This window comes from Pholcus phalangioides, unplaced genomic scaffold (assembly GCF_987345545.1).
Source record: "Pholcus phalangioides strain wild (caught in Gottingen) unplaced genomic scaffold, Ppha-v1.0 ptg000002l_1, whole genome shotgun sequence".
Taxonomy (NCBI): Eukaryota; Metazoa; Arthropoda; class Arachnida; order Araneae; family Pholcidae; genus Pholcus; species Pholcus phalangioides.
Genome location: NW_028301595.1, coordinates 14,898,017 through 14,922,655, shown reverse-complemented (window position 1 = coordinate 14,922,655; position 24,639 = coordinate 14,898,017). Strand labels below are relative to the sequence as shown.

Here is a 24,639-nt window from a genome sequence, read left to right as displayed (position 1 = left end):
ACAGGATGTATGGTCACTGTACCTGCAAAGAGGACTGTTTTTTGATATAGTTATCATTTGGTTACTGTTATTAGAAACCCCAAGTCCTGATGCGATCACATTACGCAACATATTCTTAACCCTAGACTAGTACACATATGTCTTAGAGATGCAGTTCATATAGGTAACATTCTTGAGCTAAATATCGATATATGAAGCCTGTTAAAAATCAAAGCCACATTCAAGGATGTAGGGGACTAAAAGCGTGCTTCCATGCGTGTATGTTAATAAAGCCTGAGATGCATATTTCTCATGTGTGAAGATCTCGATAGGATTTAAATATATTTATTTCCCGATCAATTATAGCAAAATATAAATCATAATTTATGTATTAAAATCAAGTTCCTACAGCTCCTGTAAATTTGTGACCTGGTGTGATCGCAACTTTTGCACTCGCCAAGGTCCATCCCTGACGAACTGTCTTTCTTTAGGGCGGTATCTCCTGGAATACTTTTACTGACTAGAGCAATACTCCTTTTAGCATTGAATGTGAATGAAAGACACTGATTAAGTTGGGTCCACACTGTGCATGCTACCCCCATGCCCCAAAGTAGAATACTCAGAAATTCTGGATAGAGGAATTTTAGGAAACACTATTATGGAAATTTTTACTGCAGAACTTTTCCAGTCAGCCAAGGGTTCATTGCAGAAGAATGCAATACATTCTGCTTTAGGGAAGGCGTGTCCCAAACTATTTGTTGAGCTACCTTTATGATGAGGATATGGGAAGATATGCTTTAATATTTGTCATGTAAATAGTTATACATCATGTTCACATCATGCAGAATGATGCATTGATTAAAAGACGAGCAACAAAATATCTTCTCTGTAGGATCAATTTTGTATATTGGGGAGGCCATTGCTCCTGAATCTTGTGTGTGTGTGTGGGGGGGGGGGGAAATACGGTGTCAACCAGCTTGTGTGCAGTGCAGGTCGAAAGAAAAAAAATTAAAGCTGGTGTATTGGTCTGTTATTTTCTGAGAAATCCCAGCATGCATGGTGTGCAAAGTTGGTCTGATTTTGCCCAACACCCGAAAAACCTACCAAAAATTAACCCTTAAATCTGCACTTACTCGCAAAACAGTATGCTTCCCAATGATGTTATTGAATTGTCATGCACTATCTTACGAGGAATAGGCCACATAAATAAATCTATATGTAGTGAAATCTTGATATAGTGATACTCTGTAGATTAAGAATAAATATTGTTGCAGCAGGATTATCGTTATATCAAGACGCAGCAGTTTACTATTAGAATATAAGCTTTTTCAAACAAGACTCGAAAAAATATCACTGTAAAGGGATTTATTTTTATAGTGAGGTTTCGATGCTATTTAGTTCACAGGGGTTGGAAAAAACCCCTAGAAAATATTACACCTACTCACAATGCACTTATAATGATGTTATTCCTATAGAATGGGAAACAGTTTCGATTGTCTCCCTCCAAAATTTTATGTACCGAGCTGCCACTGATATAACTGTTGGCAGTTGAAGAACCCAAATGTTGGAGAGGGATACGATTGAATTGTTTAAAACTTACAACGGGATAGACTAAGAGTTATTAATACACTGTCAATCAACTGCTTTGACAAGAGCACACCAGTATCGTTTAGTAAGGGACAATTGACGTTTGTGTTGTCGTAGGGAGTTTTTACTAATAAATGGAATAGCTTATGTCCGGGGGGGGGGGGGTCATTGTGAATTCTAACACAATTGACACGTTTAAAAAAGAAGTACGATAAATTTCACACTTGGGTGAGACAACCATACTCTTTTTACGAGTATATTATTTTCGAGCTATATGCTCATATATTGGGTTACTGTATTATTGTTGTGGTATATATAATGTACGAAGAATGTATATTTCTTTGTATGTTATATTCTAAAGCCACAACGGGCGAATTGCCCAAAGAAGCGGCTGGAAAGATGCCAACAAAAAGTATGGATGTCAAATATTTGACATCAATACTTTTTATATTGGCATCTTTTCTTCAGCAGCTTCTTTAGCCAATTCACCTGTGTTGTGTGTGGCCTTCGTATATTTCTACTTTCTTTTTATTCACCTTGATAATCTGATCTCTGAGGTTTGATCTTGACCTACTCATAATGCAACTATCCTGTGTATAATTTTATAGCCAGGCTCTTATTCTTCCCACATCTAATCAGCTTATTTTTGGTCTCTTCTTCAAGTGCCCCCCCAGCCTTGGTAATAACTCATGTAATAATTTGACAATTTTCAAATGATTGCACATAAATTTTATTTCACAAGCATTCATGAAAAAAGAAAAAAAAAATACCCTTCTTTTGGTCAAAAAAGAAAAATACAATCTCTTTCAACATTCGTCTACGTTCATTTACAAATATGCCACATTACATTAACAAAAAACATATCAGATGACAAATTATGCTGAGCTCTATTTTATCCCATGTTCCGACTCTAAATGTCGAAAAAAAAATTCTTGCACTGATAGGCATCGCAAGTATATTAACGATTTTGTGACATAATTTACTTAACTATCGTAAATAAAAATAATTTCATGCATTTTAATATGTGCATGTAATTCACCGAAAAGAAACTGAAATCCTATCAATGTGACTAAATGATACTATCACGTTCCTCAATACACATGGCTTCTTTAATGCAGGGCTATGAAATCTACAACTTGTTACTTTCCATAGTCTGTTACTGACATTGGTTTTGCTAAAAGCCAGAATATAGAAGATTATTCTATTTTTACATGATACTCGTGCATTATGTCACGAATATTCTCCTACAATGCATTAATTTTTTCAATATAAGCGGTTTCGCCAAACTTATTTCCAGGTATATATGTGGTGACAGCGTCCACTATGAGGCAGTACTGTTCTCACTGTGAAGAAGGTGCACACCTGCCCTGATGCTGGAGGCGGACAAACATACCTTGGTTGTTCGCCAATGAGGTCACACAATCCACTCTGGCTGCTTCGTCTTCTTTGTAGGTGCATATGGTTGCATCTGTGGATTGAAGCAGAAGCTTCACAAGCTTCAATTAATATGGGCCTGGTGAAGAGTTTTACGAGATCATCTTTGATCTTATATACAAAAACAAGTCCTCTGTACTAAAGAACAGTTTAGGTTAGTGACTACAGAACGGGGGCAGTTTCACATTGATTGCCATGACATTACATAACAGGAGAGAAGAAATTTAAGTAAAAGAGCATATGATCATGCCCGGGTCACCAGATAGAGGTAAAGTGCGGTGATAAATAAGCAACCCCACCCCACATTTATTAAAATATAATCTATTGAATGAGAATATAAATGGGAGAAAAATCCATAAAGAGCGCAGTGGTCTTCAATCTTTCTCTAGTTGCGAGCACTGCCTGCACCCATCATCAAAATAGGAGCACCTTCAGGATACGTTTAATAAAGGAATGCAATTTGTACAAGGTGTTTAATTGAAACGTTGGTCAAATGTTCATGAGCACGAAATCAGACAAGAGCATCGAGAACTCTAGGTGCTTGAGGGGAGTGACGGGTTGAAGATGCCTGAGAAAGAGGAAGCAACCAGTGGGTCACGTGACTGAATTGGTGAACAACAAAAGTGCATTCATCCATCTGAGCAGGAATGCACCTTCTTCATGGGTGAGGACAGCTAGCTCCATCTTGCGGCGGACAGTCCTATAGTCTAGAAAACAGAACTGGGATAATATGTTGAATTTTATAATGAAAAATCCATTTTCGTTTTTCTTTCTAACATCAAAACACAAAGTAAAAGAAATGATTTCCCATAACTTCACATCACACAAAATGCATGTATTACATCGTAATCATGCCAAAAAAAAAAAAGAAAAAAAAAGCAGCGCAGCTTTGCAGACATCAAAATAGAAAGGGGGAAAAAAATTAATCTCGTTATTCCAAAGAGATAAAATACATAAAAGCCCATCTATAATGACTAGTATCTATGAGTACATAATACTTGACAAGAATCGAAAATTGTATACAAAAAAAATACAATAACTATACATAATCAAAAGTACATGAAAAAAATCCTAATACCGAGAGAAACACATTCAAAATCCAAAAGATGCCATGAATTTACATGACATATTGCATGTTTTTTTATTAGCATCGACATTAGTGACAAACTTTCTGCTCCGTTATGATTGTAAACACAAAGATTTGGACCAGAAATAATTCCTACACTCGGGAAAAGAAAAAAACTTAATCGAATCGTCACATGTTAATCAATTTAAAACAATAATTTTACGCAATACTGAATAATATGCACGAAAGATAAATGTTAAAAACTCATTTAACAGATTGTTAAATTGTCTAAAAAAAAAGGCATCTCTATTCGAATGCGATCTCAATGATCTTCTATACCAGGGATGCACAACCTCTGGTCTGTGGAAAGTGGGGTAGAAAAGAATCAATATATATACACACAACAGGATAAACACCTAGGCTGACAATATTTCTTTTATAAAAATATTGCAAAGGTAAGTAAAGTTGCCTTGCCAAAAACATTGTCAGAGGCAAATAAAGTTGCCAATTACGGCTAAAAAAAAAACGATATCAAAGGTAAGTAAAGCTGCCAATTTAAGTCAAAAAAAATTTTTTGTCAAAGGCATTAAATGTATGACATAAAAATAATCGTAATTCTTGTTATCAAAACTTCAAGTAAGCTTCATTGCAAATAAGAAAGAAAATGGAAAATTTCTAGGTCATATGGCCGAAGCCTGGAATAGGCCAGTTGACCCAGCCAATATTTGAATTTCAGACTTTGACCAGCCTGTTCATGAAGTGGCTGGAGACTTCTGCGAAATTCCATAGAATGGCTGAGTTGGCCAGGTCAACTGACCAATTTTGGTTTTTGGCCATAAAATATACCAATTTCTGGCCTGGGAGTGGAAGAATAGCAGCATATCTGGCCCACAGACGGAAAAGATTATGCACTCCTGGTCTCTAGGATATATATAAATTTTTACAAACAAGCAGTTGGGGCATCAAACTGAAAAAAAAAAACTAACTGCATTGCAAAATTGAATGATCACATGACGCTGATGATATAATTTTGGAGTAATTTGTTTCCTCATGTCTGCAGCATAATTTTGATCCATACAATGTTGTCGTGATAAAATTGCAAAGGTAAATTTAAAAGATAATCTGAAAATTTTATAAGCGAGAGAATATCAAGTTTTTGGTTAGAGAAATTTTGAATATAAATAATATTTATTTATTGATAGGGAATAATTTCGTTTAACGCAGATGAAAACTTCACACTTTTGCACGCACCTACCATAACCAATTAAACATTTATTCATTACTGAATGGTGACCAAAATACGATAATAGATATCGAGATATATAAGAACAATCATATGCATGCATTAACATATTCTCGTTCCATGTAAATGAAAAAAAAACCAACAAAGACATTATACACACACACACACAAAAATAATAATGCTTATGTACAACAACACACACACATTAGGTTGGATGGAGTGAAATATTTGCAGTGTTTTCCGAAAACATTCATAAATCTATGTCGTGGTGATTGTGAAACGCTCAGTGAGTAGAAATACGGTCAGGAAGCAAAAAATGTATACACTCAAGTTTATCACAGCTTGTCTTCATTCGACAAAGAAATGCCTATTGCATGACTCAAATGACAATTGGAAAAGCTCTAGAAGACATAAACATGCATTTTTTTTTTTTTCGTGACTAGACATGATTTTTTTTTCTCTTTAACGCTCCTTAATTCTTTTTCAAATAAGTGTCGTTTCCTCGTAAAAAAATTTGCAGTTCTTGCAGCGACAGCACAGGAGACAAGGCGCAGCGAGCAGCAAAATTGGAGAAGCCACCAGCAGCAAGAAACTCAAACCAGCGAATATTCCAACGACCTACGGAGAGAGAGATCGGAATGGTTCATTTCATTATCATGCAATGGCTACTCAAACACAGTAGACACTTGATTTTAGGAACTGCATGTTTTTGTGAACTAATCTTCTGGTTCTAAGCAATATACTCAGGGCCATCTTAAGAGTTTCATGAACTCTTGGGCCAAGTGATTTTTTTTTTTGAGGCCCTACCTGGTAAATTTACATGCTTACTCTTTAAAATTTCAACTGAATCTCATTTTTGTGTGGAGCCCTTTTCTCTTGAGGCCCGGGGTGAGTCCACATGTTAAGACAGCACTGAATATACTAATGCTTGAAATATGTTTCCCATTAACAAACTTTCAATTTCACGTCCATATGGGTTTGTAAAAACAAGCATCGACTGCATAAATCTACAAAGAAGTTTGTAATGAAACCAAAACGTGAGTTTCAAACCACTTACTTGAGTTCTGTGCCAAACCATGGATGCTCTAGAATGGCCTAATTTGTTCCTGCACGGTCCTTTGTCATAATGGCGCAGGAGAAAATCATCCTTTAAAAAAGTAAAAATTTGATATGATGCAAATGAAAAGGGTGATTTCTGTATTAGGCTAGGATTACATTATAAAAGTTTGATAAAAGATTTTAACAAAACTTGAAAAAACAACCAATAAGCTTATTGGTTACATTCACTTGAATGTAACTTATGTACTTATTGGTTGCATTTTTCAAGTTTTATAAAAGAACTTTTCTAAAACTATTATAGTGTAATCATAGCCTTAGATAAATTAACATATTCATTATCAAAACACAAACAAATAATTTATCGCAAAAATAGTGAATAGATGTGAACTCACGTCAAGCGATGCTAAGCAGTGCCAACAGAAAACATGCTTGCAGCATTTACACATCATCTGGGCACAACCCTCATCCCTTTCTATAGGCACTCGGCAATTAGGACATCGCTTGATGATAGCATCCTCTTCATCGCTGACATTGAAGCTAGAAAAGCGAAAGCAAAATTACTACAACAGAAAGCAGTAGAGAAGTTTATAAAAATTGCAGAAATATAAACACATTACACAAGTACAGTAATTCCCCGTTATAAAGCTGAAAACTTGTGTAGGTTTAAAAATAAATTTTTGGTTCCCTTCCATCAGAAATTGGCTGCAGCTCATTTTATATTGTTTTCCCCCAATCTTTACCAATGCCTTTTTAACTCTTACTGAATAGGGCACAAGGGAAGAGGACAGTTGACATCTCGAAAATGAAATAAACATAAAGCATTAGAGCTACACATAACCACACACCCCCAAAGCAGAACGTTTTAAACTGCTATGCAATGAGCCTTCAGCTGACTGAAAATGTTCTGCGGTAATAAACACAGAATTCTTTTTCCTTATTTTCTTGAAATCTTCTTCAGATTTTTCTGTAGCAGCGATTGTTCTGTAACACACATCACAGTTTTTGGCACATCCTGTTTAAGGAATACACACACAAAAACATTCCGGCAAGCACTAATTGGTTAGAAATTTCCCACAGCAATGTTTACAAGGTGCATGTATGGTGTAGAAGTAGTTGACAGATATTGATTGGCTTCTCAAATGCTCGAATAACTATTTTGCTGCAATGATTTAGGAATATAAACATCTCTCCTTGATGTTTGATGTTTTATTTTCATCTATGTAAGACCCTATGATGAGTAAGGGAAATAAAAAATTGTGTTTAGAAGATTTAAGAGTCTCCCATCATATACTACGAGTTATTTGTTTGAAAGTATATCACTGATACTGGACTATCATGTAGATCAGTGATTTGCAAACTTTTATCTCCTATGGTTCTCTCAACCTAGTCAACACAGACTATTTTAGGAAGAAGCAGATACAACAAAGAACTGTTTCAAAGACTACAAAAAAGGCGCACATCAGTATCCCCAGTTTGTCGTAACTGTCATTACGAAGGCTGGTGAGCTCCCTAGGAGCCATGATGCCATAAGGTCACCCACAAACACTTTGATGTTGGGGGAGGGGGGTATGCACACTGCACCCTTATGTGCCCCCAATATTTCTGCCCTCATGCATGATGCACACTTTGAGAACTACTAGTGTATATAGATAGATTACACAAATAGATTATCTATCCTATTGAAGAGAAGTCTGACTAACAATGATGAATTAAAACAATTCATCAGTGAATGGAGCTGTCAATTAAGATTACAAACGTACCAACATATTGAAATATTTGGTCAAAATTGTTCTGGTGTAAACTGGGTGTAGAGAAAAAATGGTGACCATTTCTAGCACAGTTGGAAGCACTGATATTGAAATGAAACTACACGGTAGACTCTCACTAATTCAGCGTGTATCATACCAGGGTGTTTTAGATTGCTGAAATTGTAGGATTACTGGACATCAGTTGAAAAAGCCTGTTGGAGGGGAAAAAAACTTCTGCATGCAGAAATACATTGACATGCTTCCTCTTTATACTCGAAGAATATCCTTCTAAAAATGCTACATTACTGGATGGGCCAGACTAGTGCATGACCAAATTATTAAGAGTCTGCTATAATTTTTTATATACACCGCTGTGGTGATTGAGTGGTCATAGTGATAGAGTTGTATCACAAGGTCCTGGGTTCAAACCCCACCGTTGCCATAGTGGTGGTCGGCTGAAGTTGGTTTTCTGCAGTTCCACACTTTGACGTACGAATGCAAGCTGCACACCAGCCTTTCTATTGAGCCCACCAGTATAATGAGAAAATATTCATTTGTGGGCCATGACCTATTGTTTTTTTCAATCATTTTGATTCTCATCATGCTGTTGGATGCTTTTTTTTCCAAAGTGGTTCACCAGTTTGAATTACGTATAAAAATGGCCTGATTTTTAGAATAGCTGCCATGAGCATTTGAATTGAGAGAGAATTTTGAAAATTTCGGATGATACTCGTTGAATTGATCACACACGACCACTTAACCATACTAAACCTACTTAGCCATACATGCACCTCATACACATTCCTCTACAGAATTTCCAATGAATTCGTACATGCCAGACTGTGTTGTGTGAGTGTATGTACATGCGTGGCCATAACATATTTATGATGCGATTATGTAGCGATCACACACTGTATAATGTATGTATTGAGAAGCAAGATCAACATTTTTTCTGATTGTTTCATAACATCATAATTTAAATAAAAATAGATCTAAATACATGAGGAAACTTCCTTACTCATCATCATCTTGGAAAATCAGTTTCATCTCTTCACAGGTTCTATCGCTGTGCCATCTTAACTTACAAGACGAACAGAAAGTGTGCTTACACTATAATCAACAAAAAATTCAAAAGACTTGTTTTAGAATCACATGCAGATGCAAGATTATCAGTTATATAAATTTATATAAACAGTCTTTCAAAAAAAAAGTGGAGGTAGACAATTGATTGTTCCAGTGAGCATGACACGCTGAAACACTGCATTTACATCTCTACGACAAAAAAATAATTGTCAAAAATGTAATTGATTGACCAATAAACATCTGATCAATTGTCTCTCAATCTTTTGTCCCCTTTGGAGGTGGAACATCTCAAGAGTTTGACTGCAAGATTGTGATTGAATCTTCTCGTCAAGAATCTTAATTGCTGCTGCGCAGCTATGCCAGTATACTCGGTTTGTTCTAGAAAATGTCAGCTACTCCTACTGTTACATGGCATGCATTATGTCTGGGGGGTCTCTGTTAATAGTAAATGCTTTAATTACTTGTGAATAAAGTTGATTTATGCCGTGTCTTTTTAGTTTTTTCACTGAAGCCGTTTCATTTCATTTTCAAACGTGCATTCTATGGCAAAAAAAGGAAAGAAAAACAGAAGACAGTATTGTCTACTAGCTCTACATATTTATCCCATCCCTTTTTCAGACATACTATTATACAACAGCAATTAGTTTCCCTTTGAGGATAGATTTGGGTTATATCCAGCCCTTATAGGATTAAAAAAAATCTGGGACCGCTATATACAGTTGCATCGGAGCCAGGGGTGCTCGAGCACCCACAGTAATTTACGGTATGGGTTTGAGCACCCACTGAATTCATTCAGAAATCGAAATTTCTATGTGAAGATCAAGACGAGTACCCTCAAGTTTCGGAAATGTCTGACGCCCCTGACTCGGCCCTATACTATTCAACATGACAAGTGTGGTATTGATATTCACTGCCTTTAATTGTGCTAGAAAAAATTTAGGGTCTAAGTGGTAGTAGTACCTTTATCGTAAATAAATACAATGAAACTTCCAAAGGTGGCCACCTCTATTCTTGACCAACTTCCCTTCATGGTCAGTTTTTCTCGTAATGGACTACAGGCCGTATAGCGGTGGTTCTCAACATTGAAGAGCCAGCGGCTTGGTTGATTTCCTTTTTGTGATTGAAAGGCGCAGCCATACACACCATTAATGGGAAATTACAAACAAGATTGTATAAATTAATGGGAAATGAATGGGTAAAAATGAAACAAAGAACCAGTCATGGCCTGGTAGTTGAGAAATACTGTTCTGTAGACATAATACAAAAACCATCCCCCATTTCCACAGCCACCATGGCCAACTTGTCTATGTCCACTTTTTGAAAAACCCAGATTTTTGTGTTTTTTAAAAAAAAAGAATTAAGACCTGATAGCGTTCTTTTTTTATAATCTCGAATACCTTTTTGGATCAATCAGATTTTCTGTTCATGTGTCAAACTATCAGGTTGGAAAAATTTGTTCATATAGGATGACAAAAGCTAATGCTATACGGTGGAGCCTAGCTGATAAGAAAGAGTGAAATCCCCCCGAGGGTAAACAAGATAAATAATACTCCATGGAAAATTTTTAAAAAAAAATCTGCTATTGAGAGCCTACACAGATATGTTGGGAAACCTTCGCTTGAAAATTAAAAATGAAATTGCAAAAGAAAAATTCAGAAAAATGACGCAACCAAAAAATTCTCAACTTGCTAAAACAAACTTTGTATTTGTATAACAGTATACGTAATTGTTTTCTTTTTAGCATTGTAAATACATTGAGAACAAGTTTTTTTTTTTCGTGACTAAACTGCTATTTTTACACATCCCCTTGGAGTATTTTTTTCCCTGTCTACCATAATACAACTTCTATTCCACGGTCACCTCCGTAAAAAAAAAGCTCTTTTTTATGGAACATCGAATGCCTGTCTTAGAAAAGTTTCACTATATACTATTGTTAATAAAGAAATCGCACACAAAAATGCCTCATCCAAAAACTATATGGAATAAATATCTAATAGAAAATTTCCCTGGTTTTAATTCACAGAAAATAATTAACACAATTTAAGACAAATACATTTTTTTCTTTACACTGGTTTATGAGTTTCGGCTCTGCAATGGAGAGCCATCGTCAGAAACCACACACAAGTAGTAGTAGTAAAAAAAACCAGTTGGAAGGGGGTTATGATGTTTATTTTTGGACATATGGAGAGATGACCTTTGTATTTGCTGAGCCTGAGTGATCTTTCAATGCGAATTGCGGTGCCAACTGTGAAGTGTTGATGACCTTGCCTCGGCTGAGGTCTATAAAGTTTTCCCAAGTGACGATATAGGTGGCGTGTTCCTTCCATCATAAACGAGAAAATTCTGGCAAGTTCTGATGAAATATCCCTCAAGAAAATTCAGTTCGGAATTGTGTGTCACTTTTTGAAAACAGAAAAAGCTTTTTCAAAATCAAAATTTTTGAGAAAGTTGCTAACAATGTTGGGCAATAGCTGAACTGTTGATTATTTTCTGTGAATTACATGGAATAAAACTATCAACTGTGATACAGGTTATCCCCCTGCCACTGTATCATCCAGGATGCAGTAAGTATTTTTTTTCCTTTCAAGAACCATCAGTCTGAAAACATTTTACTCATATAAATATAAAACTTACATTTAGGCAATGAACCGAGATGCCGCCATCTCCAGTAGCTGATGGCTGAAACTGACATATAGTCTCGCATCCAGGTGTAGGACACCATGTTCTACATGGATCTGACTCTACATCTGCAAGAGAAAATAACACGGTTGAAAAAAGCCAGCAACATTTCTACCCTCTTGAAATTCAAAACCAAAATTAAATTCTGCATCACAGAAAGATAACTTGCATCATCATACTACTACATTTAAAAAGTTCCAACATTTATTTTATTACAGAAGAATGAATACAGATAAAACCTGATAATTTGGTGTTTTCTTCAAAGTAACGATCTCGCACAATTATGCATTTGCCATTGTTCATACAAAGATGTAAATGTGGATTGCAAACCTTTTTTTTGTCACATCTTCCAGTGAATTTGTCACTGCTCTTCTTCGGAATCAGAATTACTACCCCTTAAGCAAACGGTGCAATCATTGGCGAAAATTCTTGAAGTGGGTTTTAAACCCACTTTTTCTATTTCCCATGTGAACGGGACTAATAAACCAGATCTTTGAAAGGCCAAGTTGTAAGTGCTACATCATGATAATGGGTCAGCTCACAGGTCCCTCCTGCAGTCAGATTACCTGTTAAAACATCACATTCCAATACTTCTTTCTATAACTAGCTTATTCTCTTGATCTCATCCCACGAGCCTTTTTTTCTTGGATAAAGAATTTGTTTGAGGGGGCAATGATTCTCGGGTTCTGAAGTGTAGCAAGCACAGATGAAGGCACTGGAGGGTATGACAAAAAAAGACTTGCAATCCACATTTACATCTTTGTATAAACAATGGTAAAAATACATAATTCCACAGAGTAGTTACTTCGAAGGAAACACCATATAAATGGGTTTTATCTATACGAAGGTTAAAAAAAATAAAAAACAACAACACTTTTATATGGACAGCGGAGAGTGACATCATCCTTGCATAGGTTCTATTTGTATTCATTCTTCCGTAATAAAATAAGTCTGGGAACTTCTTTTGAACATAGCGTTAAAGCAAGCAATTTTTTATTTTTCATTTAGTATTTAAGCAATGCATAGCAATTTAAAAGATTTCTAACGGCTTATTTTAAAGATTACAAATATCTCCAGAGACACGATGAAACCCTTTTGCTAGGGGAAAAAAGGGAATACAGTTGACATTTGTTATAATGATCCACTTCATCATACAGAAAACAGGCATTATTGGGAGTTCGTTATATAAAATCTTTGAAAAAAAATTAACATCTTAAGAGACCTCATATTTGGGAGGTATAAAAAGGTACATTATTAATTTTGTTATAATATAAACTAGGGGTTCACAACCTTCGGCCTGGGATTTATACCATCAGTTATTATAATGGAATGGTCGCAGTAACACATGGCCGTTATAACAAATGTTGATTGTATTTTGAAGAAAATGCAATTACAGTTTAATCCTGTTATAATGAACTCCAAGAGACCGGAGAAATCATTTCGTTATAACGAAATTTTGTTATAAAGGAATTCCAGGTATTTGCAATGTTTATATGTGAACTTATCTGGGGGCAATAGAAAAATGTTCGTTAAAATGAGATTTTAGCTATCGTTAAAACAGGATTTGACTGTACAATGAAAATTTGACAACAGCACAGATGTTAAAACTCACCACTATTCAGCTTAAACTTCTGAAATTTATCAAAAACTTCATCTCCAGCTAAATCTTTGATCTGAAAAGAAAAGCAAACATCATTTTTTAAACTAAAAAATACTCACAGAATCTTTAGCAAGCATTATAATCAGGGTACAAGATGCATTCCTGACTAGTATAGCACAGAGGGTAACAGTCCTTACAACATTTAAATTACATTCAAAACAATGATCCTCTAATCACTCATTTTCAATTTGAAGGATAGATGGCAGCATTCAAAAATATAACATGCATTTCACTGGAAAATACAATTCAAGTTCTATGATAAATGACTGACGGTCCACTCTTCTGAGGTAAATTTGTAATTAAAACCCTGTTTTAAAAACTACCACTATAAAGATACTTACTTTCTTTTGAAACGAACACAACTCTGGTTTATCGCCATGAGCAATTTACTTCCCAATGAGTTGTGCCAGAAGTGTGCGCACAAGTGCCTAACAGTTGGAAGTTGGAATGCATATCTAGTTTGTGGGTGCATTTTAGAACTGCCATCTATTTTTAAACTATGCATAAAGTGTAATGATTAATTATTTGAACTGCTGTAGGTCGGTTGCTTTCAGTGGAGTGACTTTTTAACGAGATCAGATAACATTCGCATCTAGAAGTTGGGAACCATGGAAAACCAACTTCAGCCAACCACCATGGTGTGTAGAGTTCGGACATGGGTTCTCATGATTGCACAGCAGTATAAGATACTACTACTACTAAACCAGACATGCATCTCACCCATATTCCTCTGAGGAACTTACGGAGTATACGATATTAGATACTAGGATAGGTCATGTATCATTAGTGAAAAATTGCTATGATGACAAAATAATTCATTATGGCAGCTAAAATTTTCTATGTCCCAATACCAAACGAAGGTCTGAGGACAACATGGAAAAAAATCATGAGACTAGGGTTCTTCAACCACAAGACTGTAGACAATTGCCTGGCACGCACGCAATCACACACACACGGAGCTGCTACATATATAATTTTAGATTTAATAAATAAAATAACTTTAAATTGGTTTTTTATCTCTGTATTAGCTGTCAGAAGCTCTTATACAAATGGTACCTTTTATTGAAACTGACATTGTTTCAAGTTTTATAAAACTTCAGTGCTCGAAAAAAAAAAATTACAGGGAAAAATAAGAATTAATTCCAGATATACAAAATTTGAGTTACATACATGGTCTTAGATGCATGAGAACCGACTCACTTCTGATATAAGAACTCTTCCTTTTTCTGTGCATTCAGCATCAGGGCACATTATTGCAATGTTGCCTTCTTTGATATTCACATACAGATACTGCTGCATGCACTGTACAAAGTGAAAAAAAGATGAATAGCTTTTGTTAAAAATACACATAAATTTTTACAAAATAATGCACAAATTGGAAACAACAGAGATTAATTCAGTTAGCTCATCATTGTTACTCAATGTAACTCTACTAATGTTTAACCAAGACTTTTTGATTTAAACATTGTTCATATATTTTATAAATGAATTCGTATTATTGACAAAATTATATTTCTCAATCACCCTCGAATCAGATGCTCATTATAGTCATATGGTTTTAGTTTGTACAAATTTAAGGCAACCATGTGCATGTGCTTGAGAGACAGATTGTCGTGTATAAAAAATTCACCTATAACAAAATTCACAGATATGTAATTCACCAAAAGGAAAAGCACAGATGATCATTTCATTGACAACATATAAGAGAGTCTGAGCAAGTGAGTAGGTGAATAAGCAAGTAAGTTATTCAGCTAATGAGTGAGCATGTGAATAAGCAATATATTGAAGAGCATAATAGTAAGTGGATGAGAAAGTCAGTGAGCACAGGAGCGAGCATGTGAGAGAATGGGTAAGTAAATGAGCAAGTCTGGTTGAGTGAGCAAAAGAATGAAAAGTCAAAAAATTGAATTCACTCTGTCTCGTTCATTCACTTACCCATTTGCTCACTCATAAGCTGACTTCCTCACTGACCTGCTCATTCACATGCCAACTCATTAACTTACTTGCTCACTCTTATTTACTAATATATATATATTCATCCACTCCCTCCCTTACATGCTCACTGACTTGCCCATTCATTCACTGTGGATGAATTGTTTGTGTGAATTTTCCTGAAACTTTCAGTAAATCACTGATTGTATATTGCTGATTCCTACAACACATTACAGCAGGGATGGACAAATCCCAGGTGAATAAATTTTTTTTTGTGTAGTTTTACTAAATTGCAGGCTGAGCACAAAATGTTTGGAATTTATAGCAGCATATATGCCAACATGAAAGAGGGTCACAATGCCCTGAAAAAGTAAAAAAGAAGCATTATTTCCAGACCTTTTGCTTTGGGTAAAAATTTTTTTGGCACCCAAAAAATTCTTTCGCAATTTGTCTAGCCCCACATTATAGTTCTTCAACAGTGTGTGCCAAGAAGCTATGTTAATATTTTTTGCATAACAAATCTCAGTAATAACTTCCTATGTCAGAGATTGTCAAACTGTGGAGACAAAGTTGCTCAAATGAGACTTTTTTCTTGAATGAATAAGCATGAGAGCCTCCAGTATTTTTAAAACTACCAATTAATATGCTTTCTTCAAGTACTGTTTTGTTAGAAATAAGGGCATTGGGAGAAGTTTTTCACATTTACAAAGCTGAATTAGAAGTGAGTCAAATATTTAAGTGGTTCATCAGATTCACATTACAGAGAAAAGTGTGAAACCCACCTGCTCCCTGATGACAGAGTGCAGACCATATGACAGTAGATCATATTCAAAAACTTCCAATCTTTTAATTTCATCAGTGTACTTTGTGCACCAAAAACAGCATGTAGAATGGTACGCACCATACAGCTGTTTTGAGTCTATCCTCTTCTTCAGTAAAAAAATTGAAGACAGAAGAAAATAGTCTGTCATAGTGCATACTGCTCACTAGAATGGTATCCTCAGTTAGCATGCTCAATTGTTAACCAAAAGGTTGGGGCTCGAGCCCATCTAGGACATTTTAATTTTAGCTGTGGCTCTGGCTTTTTAGTGACACGAGATATCATCTTGGCTATGACTTACACATGAGAGAGACTGTAGCAGATGTCAATCCTGTCAGCTTCAGAAACAACTCTGATGATTCTATTTTGGGCCACATGCCATCATTCTAGTGAGCGATCTACACTATTGAAGACCATTTCCTTCTTCCTTCAATTTTTCCCACTGAAAAAGAGGCTACATAAGCCTTGAAACAGTAGTATGGTGTCTGTTCTACATATTTTGAGTGTATCAACATTGTATGCTATATCTTATATCTACTTAACAGGTAATTTTCATCATTCTTAATGTTTGACACTTTAGGATGAGGAATTTTACACTCTTATGCAGTTCTAGCTTGAATTTTTTTTAATTTTCATTGCATGCGAATCGTTGGGTCGCAAAAACCTAAATCTTTTCTTTCTACGTCCACCTCTCTATTGTTCAGAACACACACCAACAGTCCCACTTAGTTATTACCTCCTGAAAGTTTTTAGCAAATGAGCTATTGTGTCACTCTGGTCTGTAATTTCAAGCATGTAAACATAACATACTTGAACTCTCACTTTCTAGTGCAAATTCAGTCATGAATGTTTTTACGGGGATAGACAGAAAAATTAGAAAATGTTTTTGATGAACTCTGCATCATAAAAAGCCTCAAATGATTTGTAATGTTCACAGAATATTTTGCTTGCTAATATTTAAATACAGTAGAATCTCGACTATCCGGCCTAGTCTCTTGTAGTCAAGAAAATAATTAGATGGATAGAAGACTTAGTGATCCCACAGATGCCATATCAACTAATGGCACAAGTACAAACTGCATCACCTCACCGTTCACAAAGAAAAAAATAAATTGATCAACTATGAAGAAGACTGGCTGATGGCACAAGAACAGTATAATGCCATGGAAATTGAACGATTTAAATCGAGGATGAAATTGATTATGAATTTTATATCTGATTTATTTATTGATTTCAATATGCGATTTAGGATTTCATATTCAAATTAAGATTTAATACGGAATATAGGATTATATGTTTGATTTCCGATTGTATACATAGATTGTAATCTCGCAACTCATTTTATACTTAGATTATGATTTTATAGTTATGATTGTAATGTATGTTTTTTTATAAATAAATTGCCAGAGGTATCCAGTCCGTCAAGACAATGAGTCAATATTGCCATAGGGCGATGTGGCTTGGGTATCTTTCGGTTTGACGGCCTAGTCTCTTGGTGCCATGGGATCACCAAATCATCAGAGCTGTCGCCAAACTTCACCAAGTGTGTTGCCAATATAGCGATATTTACAGAGGAATGCGTTAATTTTCATTTTTAAATAAGATAATGGCTACTTACAGGCAAAAAATGAGAGCAACTGAAATTACAGCTCACTGAATTGCTGACATCTTTCTGAATTTTTACGACATTCAACTGTAATTTTTATATAAGTAACACAAAATATCTGAACCAAATTGTATAGAAAAATAAAACTGATAGTTCCTGCTCATGAATAATTAAAAATTGTTTATTTACAATGATCATATGTCATCAAATACTAAATTGTTACATTTTAAATTTCTTCACCGCATGTTTTGCGTATAGTGTTAAATTTTCAGAGAGTTTTGTGAAAATTTGTTCAAAACTTCAGATGATATAAGCAAAAAAAAACATACAATGAAAGTTGAAATTTTTATATGAAGCATTTATATTTTCGTGAACATATGTGTTATTTTCACGAAAACGTGTGCAAGTATTGCTGAAGCAAATAAAATATCCTGTGAAAGTTACAAATCATTTGCAGCTTTCTATGATACAAGGTTGATCAAAGAAAATTTTTGCTTACTGTAAACCAGGGTAACATTAGGACTGGGTGTGCAGCTTTGAGCTTATCAATTTGCCGTTGCCAGTAAAACACATGAAATTGGCTGGAAATTCAAAAGTCGAAAATAATCAGCTATCTCAAAGTTACCCTAGTTTAGTGTATTCAATTTTTTTATTGCTCCTTTAAATACATTCAAGACCCAATTTGCACTGGAAAGTGAAAGTTCAAGTTTATGCTCATATGCCCAAAATTACTGAAGAGTGAGCCATAGCTCATCTGCTTAAAACTGTCAGGTGATCATAATTAAATGGCCCCTCAGTGTATAACAACCTTTGTCATATATTGTGTTGTGTGGTTTGCAAAATGTGTATTGGAAAGATATTTATTGACTGATATAAATGCTGCAAACTTTCTTTTATGAGTGGGTTTAATTGAAACTCACCATAATGCAAAAACAGCAGCCACAGTCCTCTAAGGAATACATGTTTTGCACGGGGATCATCATAAGACACAGCTTGCATAGCACCAACTGGCATACTTTAGGAGTGAAATCCCTATGAATCACATGCTCTTTCACCGGTAAGTTCAGACAGTCAACACTAGAATTCTGTTTGCGAGACACACACAGACCCAGACTAGAATGTTTTGATTGCGTCATGTGCACTTCTGATGATGTGGGTATGTTGTAACTACTACGGGATGATATTACGCTGGCTCCAGGAGGTTGCATCATGTGAGAAACATCGCTGCAACTGAATGAAGTCTTGAATGTCCTAGCAGCCTGACAACCTTTCTTGTTCCTATCGTGAGCCACCAACGACTTCCCTTTAGAAGGGAGCAACTTCCACAGCAAAAAAGTGGAGCATTTGTCCTTAGCGTTGAATCCCGCAATTCCAGAGTCACACGACTTGGACACTGTAACAGCAGGAGTGCGACATCTATCTCCCTGTGCCATTTCTTTTGCAGATTTGCTGCTTTTACTTCTCTTCAGCAGCCAACGAAATGAAAACCTTGATGGCTTGTTATCCGAAGCATCATGAGGGATCTTATCAGCTAAGGGAGACATCACGGATACTTTCTTGTTCTTGAGCACAATATTTAGACAATCACAGCATCAAATAGTTTCCTATAAAAGAGAGAAAACACACATTCATCAGTCCCAGAATAAATCATGAAAAAATTTCTCGTACAAATCATGATATGGAAGTTCAGTGGTTCTTAACCAGGAGTTTGAGGCAAAATACATGCACTTCATATAAACATTCCACTGGAGAATTTCTAACAAATTGGTACATGCTGGAGCATGTATTTTGTGTGTCATTATTGCAACTTTGACAACATAACAATGCTGTCTGAGCATAGGCGGAGGTAGACTTGGAAATCTGGGGGCAAGGTCATTATTGCGGGGGGGGGGGCAGCGGCACGATGATGATGTCAATTCATATACACACATATGCATTAGATCTGCCCACTCTACTTTTGATGCTGCGGCAATGATCCCCCCCCCCCGTATCTCCGCCCATGTGTCTGAGTCTGGCTGGTTTCATGTTCTTACTGGTGCTGCCATCTGACTTCCATATTTTGAAATGAGAGGCGAATGGCAGATGACTCAATTTTGCGTTATGCAAGTATCCTGTTGAAAGTCTACTTGCTCTCTGCGGAGGAGGCTCAAAAGCACATGCCTCCTACTATAACAAGGATGCTTACATTTTGGGAGTAAAATACCACGGAGACGAGAAATATTGCTGAGCATTCTCCACCAATAATAGAGAAGTAAGTTAGCAAAAAATATATAAATGACATTTTTGTACTATTATAAGCTATGCAAATCATGGATGTGCAATGTGTTAACTGTAGTGCAACATCCCATAATTTTTTTTAAACACTGAAATTTATTATTATAATGTTGGTTTTGCAATGGCATTCAGGAGGAAGATCTCATTTGCTTTTAATATAGCTCAAATTTTTCTCCTCTGAATATTTCAATGCTCGCTTATCAAAGAGTTGAAACAGAACTATGTAGAAAACAGTCCACACACCTTGGAAGAGCAGAGGATGAGAATCCCCCATCACCATCCAAAGCAGACACAACAGAATGCTTCATCAAATGCAGTGGCATCATTTCCAAAACTCATTAAAGAGCCAAGGTAAGTATTTTTATACACGTATGCACACTAATACATACTCTCATAATAATTTTCCGGGTGGGTAACATTAAAAAACGAACTACAACAGTAGCTACTGGCATGAATAATGTAACATGAAATTTTCTCACTTTTCATTTCCCCCATGGTTCTTAATTCACCAGCAAGATAACCTCCATAACATTCTATGCATCTAATATATACACACACAGATTATAGGAACGCACAGCATCTGATATGAATTATAGTCATCACTACTATTCAATGACTGCCACAGCAAATGCACAGAGAGAAATTTCGAGGTCACAACAAACTAGAAAAAAATGCCCGAGAGAGAGACGTTTTGCCAGTTCTTCCAGAGAAAACCTGCCAAAAATAAAAGATAAAAAAACTCTCTCCATGTTTACGCTCGGAGCGCAAAACAAATAACATACATACATATAGAATCAAGGTCGATCGCGTCTTGCGGGGAAACCATGGCCACAGGGGCGGAGCCTTACAGCGAATTTAGCCCTCAATCAAGCTGCATAAACACACACACAACAAAAAGGGCACGGTATAATAATGTCTCGAAAAAACAAAATATCACAGTGTCTGGGAACGTATCTCACATTTAGAACCAAAAACTCCATTAGTTGAACTCACCGAGACACCAAACACAGGGTTCAAAAAAAGGGCTGAATCATTACAGGACTACTGAACTGCAGCAGCATCCCACGGGACTCTGACTGAAACCTCTCACGAACACACACAGAAATAAAAACACACAATATCTATTTAAGGGAAAACTTTCATAGCAGCAGCGGCACAAGAACAAAGCGGTCAAGGTTGTCTTTGAACGATTCCCGAATCGATGCCCAAGCTGTCGGCGGTGGCGTAGAAAGAGCGAGGAAAAGTGCTAAAATGAAAACTTGTTATAATGGGGGCCCACTATCGCCGTCAACTGATATTTTTATAAAGGGCCTTAAAGCCGGAAAAGCTGAGATTATCTGTACTTAGCCACACACTAAGCCCGTTGTTTATAATCACGGTTTTACAACCTAAAAGATTATCTTACACCTTGTAGAAGCTATCGTGCGTGAAATCATCTTCTAAAGGACGTCCGGAAGAGACCGTAAAATAATAACAATACCGTTACCACAGGAAATGAAACATAAAGACTAAATTGTAATTATTCGGTGGATGATTAATAATTACACGTGTATGTAGAGAGATTACCTTTCTTCCGTATTAGTGGGACATAATTCCCGATGTAATGTGCGAATTATCTAATAGGAAGAGATAATATACGCTAATTAATCTCGGTATAAATTGAAATGAGGTCCCAACCAATCAATAGGTTGCGATTGAAGATAAGCCAATCAGCACCACTAACTTTCACGAAAAATATTTTGATTGGCTCTGGTTTTGTTTTTGCTTTCTTTGCTCGTCAGGTTTTGATCTACAAAATTCATAAATGTATATGCGTAATTATAATTGATTGAAAATAATTTAGTAAATTGAAATGAATTGCTACAGATATTGAAAAATACGCCAGTGTAAATCAGGGGGTCTTCAACGCAGGGCTCACGGGGCCACATTTGGCTCTCGGAGCTTTTTGTCGTGGCCCGCCAATCATTTTTAGAAAATAGTCTGAAACATAAAATTATTAATTCTAGAATTAATGAAAAAAATAGTTTCGGAATGGGTGAAAGACAATTTCCGAACAAATTGATGAAAACTCAGGAATTAATGAAAGAAATAATTTCAGAATTAGTGGAAAAAATAACTCCAGTAAGAGAAATAATTTCCTAATTTCTGACAGATATTATTTTACTATCAATAAAAGAATACTGTAATTGCATAATTATTGAAATAAATGATTTCAAGATAGTGAAAAAGAAAATAATTTCAGACTTACGAAATAAATAATTAAAGAATTGTCAAAAGTGATTTCAGATTAAAACTAATCTCAGAATTAATTTAATCAGTAATTATTCAATAACATTTTGAGAATTAGTGAAAATATTTCAGAACAAATCAAAAGTGATAATTAATAAAAGAAATAATTTCAGATATAAAAGGTCTTCAATTATTTTTGTCCCTTCTATAAAGATGTCACTAAATTACACGAGTTGACGGCCCGTGGGCTTAGTGGAAAGTTTCTTTTTGGCCCGCCGTGTGTCCGAAAGCTGGAAGACCCCTGGTGTAAAAGATCTACATCTGTGTATTTTAACTGCTGGTCCGTGCGAATTTTCTCCGTAGAAAATTTCGCCTGATCTATGTAGTTGCAACGTAATTTCAGATTCAATTTTTTTTAAATTTACAATAACCTCAGAAGGCATGGAATGCACTTACACTGGGAAAGTAATGATAATTTTTTTTTTTTTTTACCGAACACAACTCAGGTCTATCGCCATAGGCAATTTTATACCTAGTGAGTTGTGCCGGAAGTGTAATTGTGTGTACCTAACAGTCTGAGTGCGTATCTAGTGTTGTGTATGATTTTTCAGTGCTGCCATCTATATCTCAGAAGTGAAGTGAGTGATGTGTCGTGACTGAATATTTGTACTGTTTGTAGGTCTGTTGCTCTCTGTGGCGAGATAAAAAAATTACTGTAACGTTTCTTTGTTTAAGTTATATCAGTTTTTTTGCCGACAGCCGGTCTGCAAAAATTGTCTAATTATTGTTTGGCGGTAAACAAATTATTTCTCCTATTCGGAGGAGCCGACATGAAGGAAATAGTGAAGGAGCTGAAAGTTGCCCGTTGTCCCGTATATACGGAACTGGATTTAGTAGTTAACTAAATTTTAAGTTGGCCAAGTTCTCAAAAAAGTGTCTACACGTTAAGTGGATTTAGTAAACGCTGATTGGATGATTTTCATAGGATGCGCACAGGTCTACTTAACGGAAAAAATAGAATCGGGTTTATTTACTAAATAACTAAATTACTTAATCACTTATCAACTAAACGGCGCGTAAACAGTCCTTATCGTCTGCATACATTTTAAAGTACTTGACAACTTAAAATTTAGTTAATTACTTAATCACTCAATACGTGTGAACGGGCCTTCCTATGAAGTGGCGAATTTAAATTTTGGTTGTTATGATTATCAACTTGAGCAGTTGGGAAAAGATTATTAATACTACAAAAAAAAACAAAAAAAAGCAACCAGAATACAGGGTCTATAATTGTGTTACTCTTTTACGTGCTTTCATCCTGGCTATAACAGCTTTGTCACCTCGCACGAGGCCGAATTTCCCACATTTTTCTATCTCTTTTTATAATCCCTGGAAATAGTCATTATATCATCTAATGGCAAAATAGCAAGCTATTGTAATGTTTACTTTTAATTTATGAAATTACAAACAACAACAAAAAACAAGACAAAAATCTTCTGTCAATTCTCGTAAGTTATTCCTCAAGTTTGCTTATGTTTTGTCGGTAAGCTAATTATTTTTCCGTCAGTCCTCCGCGAAATTGGTTTCACTATTCTCACAGGTGCGCTGGTGTAGAAAGGTTCGAGAACACTGATCTACATAGAGTTCAGGGGGCAAAAAATGGCCGCTTCCAATTTTCATTTGTTCTCACAAATGAGCTACAGCATGCATGCTCATTCCATGACCTGCGTCTGATATGGCCCGCGACCTCAAACCTAATTTTGCAACAACAAAAAAAAAGAACTGAATTATTGATCATGCAAGTATTGTTTGGTTAAACAATTGGAGGGGGGGGGGTCTTCAACGCGTAGCCCTCAAGGCTTTTCGCCGTGGCCCGCCTACCTTTTCAGGAAGGGAAAAAAACCTTTCAAACTTTAAGAAAATATTTTTTTCAGGCAGTTCTAATAGATCTATTAAAATTTCACAGAGAAAACTACAACTTCGAAAACTCCCGTCAGCAGAGCGTTGATGATTGCGACATGTGCACACTACACACACTTATGTGTATTCCACGCTGAGTTTGATGCAGACCAGAAGAAACATACACATTGTATACGCAGCTGTAACGTTGTTTGTTCATAATTCCACACGGTATCAGCCACCAACGATTTAAAAAAAAAAGTAGCACGACGTTGACGTCGGAAAAGGACGTTAAGTAATCACTACAAACGTTGAGCAACACGCGTCACACATACGAAAGA

At 35.9% G+C, this 24,639-nt stretch overlaps 1 protein-coding gene across 3 annotated transcripts in view; it reads right to left on the bottom strand.

The window, feature by feature from the left end:
* Positions 1-2,280: 2,280 nt before the first annotated feature.
* Positions 2,281-24,639, bottom strand: part of LOC149089452 (putative E3 ubiquitin-protein ligase RNF144A) — a 53,560-nt gene continuing 31,201 nt past the window's right edge. For 2 of the 3 annotated variants that reach the window (XM_089238598.1, XM_089238605.1), the window contains exons 2-9: positions 18,817-19,500; positions 14,739-14,840; positions 13,491-13,551; positions 11,834-11,946; positions 9,135-9,226; positions 6,761-6,905; positions 6,367-6,456; positions 2,281-5,927 (exon numbers count right to left, since the gene is read on the bottom strand). In XM_089238598.1, coding sequence (XP_089094724.1) covers positions 5,793-5,927; positions 6,367-6,456; positions 6,761-6,905; positions 9,135-9,226; positions 11,834-11,946; positions 13,491-13,551; positions 14,739-14,840; positions 18,817-19,440 — 1,362 coding nt within the window. In that variant the 5' untranslated portion in view covers positions 19,441-19,500 and the 3' untranslated portion in view covers positions 2,281-5,792. Of the gene's footprint in view, positions 5,928-6,366; positions 6,457-6,760; positions 6,906-9,134; positions 9,227-11,833; positions 11,947-13,490; positions 13,552-14,738; positions 14,841-18,816; positions 19,501-20,649; positions 20,769-24,639 lie in introns of those variants that run through there. The other variant, XM_089238612.1, reaches the window with a different exon arrangement.